The following is a 3,498-nucleotide window of genomic DNA, read 5'->3' on the forward strand; positions in this document are numbered from 1 at the left end:
CAGTCAAAATGGCTGAAAATTTGCAAAAATGATCAATATTTTTTTCTGGACACTTTTATTTTTTTGACTTTCTTGACAAAAAAGGGACTGGAACTGTAATATCGTGGTATTTTCAAATCTATGGCAAAAATATCTCAAATTTTCTAGAATGATCATTATATTATTATTGATTTTACAGTTTTATTCAAAAGAATCTGGTTAAGGGCATGGAATTGTAATTTCAGGGTATTTTCAAATATGTTCAGCAAAAATATCTGAAACTTTCTCAGAATTATCAGTATATTACCTTAATTTTGCAAAATTATTTCGATTTTTTAGATACATTCATTTGTTGGACTAAATTTGGCCAATAAAAGGCTAACGTGTGTGCTTAGTGGACTAGCTGACTGGATGATCAACGAGTTAAACCTGGCCTACTCAGAAAACCAGGATCAGGGGAGGGAAGCGTTGAATCCTAGGCGGTTTTGATAGTCCAGGGATGTAATGTAAAAAATGCCCAGTGTAGGAAGAGCTACATCTACATGTAGCCCATTTTGAAAATACCATTTTCCAGAGAACAATTTTTTTCTACAGACAGAAATAGATGTATAACACATTCAGAAAAAAATCCATAACAATAAACTTTCGTACGTGGCGTAGACAAAAAGACAAATACGTACATGAAAATGGGCCACTTTTTTGTTGTTGTTCGGACGGATTTTTTTTGTGTAGCTTGCAAATCATAATATTTTTGAATGAAAATTTACAGATCCATCACGAATATGTATAAGTTTACATAGATATTTTTTTGAAACTTGGAAATATCTTTTTTGATATTTTTTTGAAATAAAGGGCTACATGTAGCCCGGACTACACAACTTCACATTCGTTGCACTGTGGACTTTCTCATTCCAGTTTGGCTCTAGGGATATATGTCACCCTGTCCGCCTGAAAAAACAACAACTATATTTGCAAATCTCAATGGTTTGTTTGTTAGGTTGACCCACTGCTCACCAGCAAGCTCTTGGCCTCATCAGTCAACCAGAGTAGACAAGCAGTCCACCTGATTCAGCTGAAGCTTAGCACAAGAACCAAACATGCTGCTCCAAAACCTACCGCGAGCAGAAATATTCTAGCAAAATAAAAACCATCGATCCATGCATGTTTTTTTCCTTGTAACGTGTGAGTACATAAGAAATCATCCCACCTATCACACAGAACAATCTCCATATCTCCCAATCCTGACAACACATCCAGATCTTCCTCAGAAGTTCTGGCAACCAAAGCATGGCAGCTGCATCGTCTCGTGCCAAGCTCCTCCTGGCCTTGGTCTTGTTGCTGGCTCTGTGGGACTCGGCCGCGCCGGCCTGCTCCATCGACGCCATCTACAGCTTCGGGGACTCCATCGCCGACACCGGCAACCTCCTGCGCGAGGGCCCCGTGGGCTTCTTCTCCTCCATCGGCAGCTACCCCTACGGCCAGACGTACCGGAAGCCCACCGGCCGCTGCTCCGACGGCCTCCTCATCATCGACTACTTCGGTGAGCTCAGCTTCTCGCCTTGCCTTGGGGGACAGAGGTAGCCTCATTCATTCATGCTCTGCGTGACGAGACGAGTTTTCTTTTCTCTGGCGCGTGCAGCCATGGCGCTCGACCTGCCGCTGGTCAACCCGTACCTGGACAAGAGCGCCGACTTCAGCGGCGGCGTCAACTTCGCGGTGGCCGGCGCGACGGCGCTGGACCGCACGTACCTCCTGCAGAACGCGATCATCATGCCGCCGGGGAACACGCCGCTCAGCTCCCAGCTCGACTGGTTCAAATCGCACCTCAACGACACGTGCCAGCAAGGTGAGCAGGCCGCCATGCATATCGCACCAGAAGCATGGAGATTGCTCTGCTCTGCTTACTCCTGCTGTGTCACTCGCCGTGTTTACAGATTGCGCGAAGAAGCTGGGCGGAGCCTTGTTCTTGGTCGGGGAGATCGGCGGGAACGACTACAACTACGCGTTCTTTCAGAAGAGGTCCGTCGAGGCCGTCAAGGCGTACGTGCCACTGGTCGTCAAGAGCATCATGGACGTCGCAAAGGCAAGCGGCAAAGCTTAGAATTAACCAATGATTAATCAATCGATCTAACCCGTACGGGCATTTGCATTTCATTGGTTATAATCAGGAGGTGATCGAGCTGGGGGCGACCCAGATCATCATCCCGGGGAACTTCCCGATCGGGTGCTCGCCGAGCTACCTCGCCCTCTTCTCCGCCGCCGGCTCCACGGACCACGACGAGCGGGGCTGCCTCAAGAGCTACAACGCCTTCGCCGCGTACCACAACGAGCAGCTCCAGGCGGCCATCGGCGACCTCCGCAAGGTCAACGCCGACATCTCCGTCGTCTACGCCGACTACTACGGCGCCTTCCTGCACCTCCTCGACCACGCCGCCGTCCTAGGTAATCGACCAAAGCTCCAAGGCGCCAGGAACCTCAACGAGAGCCGGGAGCTGACCTGCATGGCATGTGCCGCCTTGTGTTTCTTTCATGGCAGGGTTCGACGAGGGGTCGCTGCTGAAGGCGTGCTGCGGCGCCGGCGGGGAGCACAACTTCGACATGGACATGATGTGCGGCGGGATCGGGGCGAGCACGTGCGCCGACCCGGCACGCCACGTGAGCTGGGACGGCATCCACCTCACCCAGCAGGCCTACAGGGCCATGGCGCTGTCGATCCTCATGGAAGGCTTCGCCCAGCCTGCCCAAAGCGTGCAGGGCATATGGAGCTGCTGATGATAACTCATGGAGCTCGCGCGCGTTGTTCTAGGATCTAGCACAACTTGTCTAGCGTCGTCATCGATGAGTTGCCTTCGCTCGGTTTGCTTGCGGCTTGCAAATGTCAGCTTCAATTTCGGTTACGATCAATTTTCTTCTTGAACACAATCTCGCAGCATCCCTCTTCCAGATATCCTTGAAAATAGGGCCATGTAATTTTTAATTCACAGATGTAGACATATGCACAGGTTACAAATCTTAAATCTTAAACGAATTTCAAATCTTAATTTATCGTTCACAGGTTCCCTCTTCTTTATTTTCTCTTTAGTTTCCCCCGTTAGGGTATCTTCAAAGCGGACCCTCAAACCATCCGTAACTTCTGGACTGCGCGAATCTTAACAAAAGGATTTCAAATCACAAAGATCCCTCTTCTTGAATACAATCTCGCAGCATCCTTCTTCTTGATTTCCTCAAACACGAATCTTGACACAAGAACCAGACGGACAGAAAAACGAATGAAAGCAAATTGATTTCATCCGGACGAAAATTAGCAATTCTGCTTATCATTCACAGCTGTAGACATTTGCACGGGTTACAAATCTTAAATCTTAACCAAATTTCAAATCTTATTTTATCGTTCACATGTTCCCTCAAACCGTCCGGATTGCGTGGTCCGGACATGCTTCGTCATCCAACACGAAGATGTATCGGTCCAACGAGTGGTCCGGATGTATATTTCTCGGCAAACTCGAGACAAAGTGTGTG

At 48.3% G+C, this 3,498-nt stretch overlaps 1 protein-coding gene across 1 annotated transcript; it reads left to right on the plus strand.

The window, feature by feature from the left end:
• Nucleotides 1-1,203: 1,203 nt before the first annotated feature.
• LOC119271334 (acetylajmalan esterase-like) lies at nt 1,204-3,031 on the plus strand. The gene is made up of 5 exons (XM_037553201.1): nt 1,204-1,519; nt 1,619-1,825; nt 1,914-2,062; nt 2,148-2,421; nt 2,516-3,031. Exons 1-5 carry the CDS (start codon nt 1,267-1,269, stop codon nt 2,749-2,751), a joined length of 1,119 nt encoding a protein of 372 aa, XP_037409098.1. The 5' UTR covers nt 1,204-1,266; the 3' UTR covers nt 2,752-3,031.
• The last annotated feature ends 467 nt before the right edge of the window (nt 3,032-3,498 follow it).

The sequence above is a fragment of the Triticum dicoccoides genome, chromosome 3A, assembly GCF_002162155.2.
Source record: "Triticum dicoccoides isolate Atlit2015 ecotype Zavitan chromosome 3A, WEW_v2.0, whole genome shotgun sequence".
Taxonomy (NCBI): Eukaryota; Viridiplantae; Streptophyta; class Magnoliopsida; order Poales; family Poaceae; genus Triticum; species Triticum dicoccoides.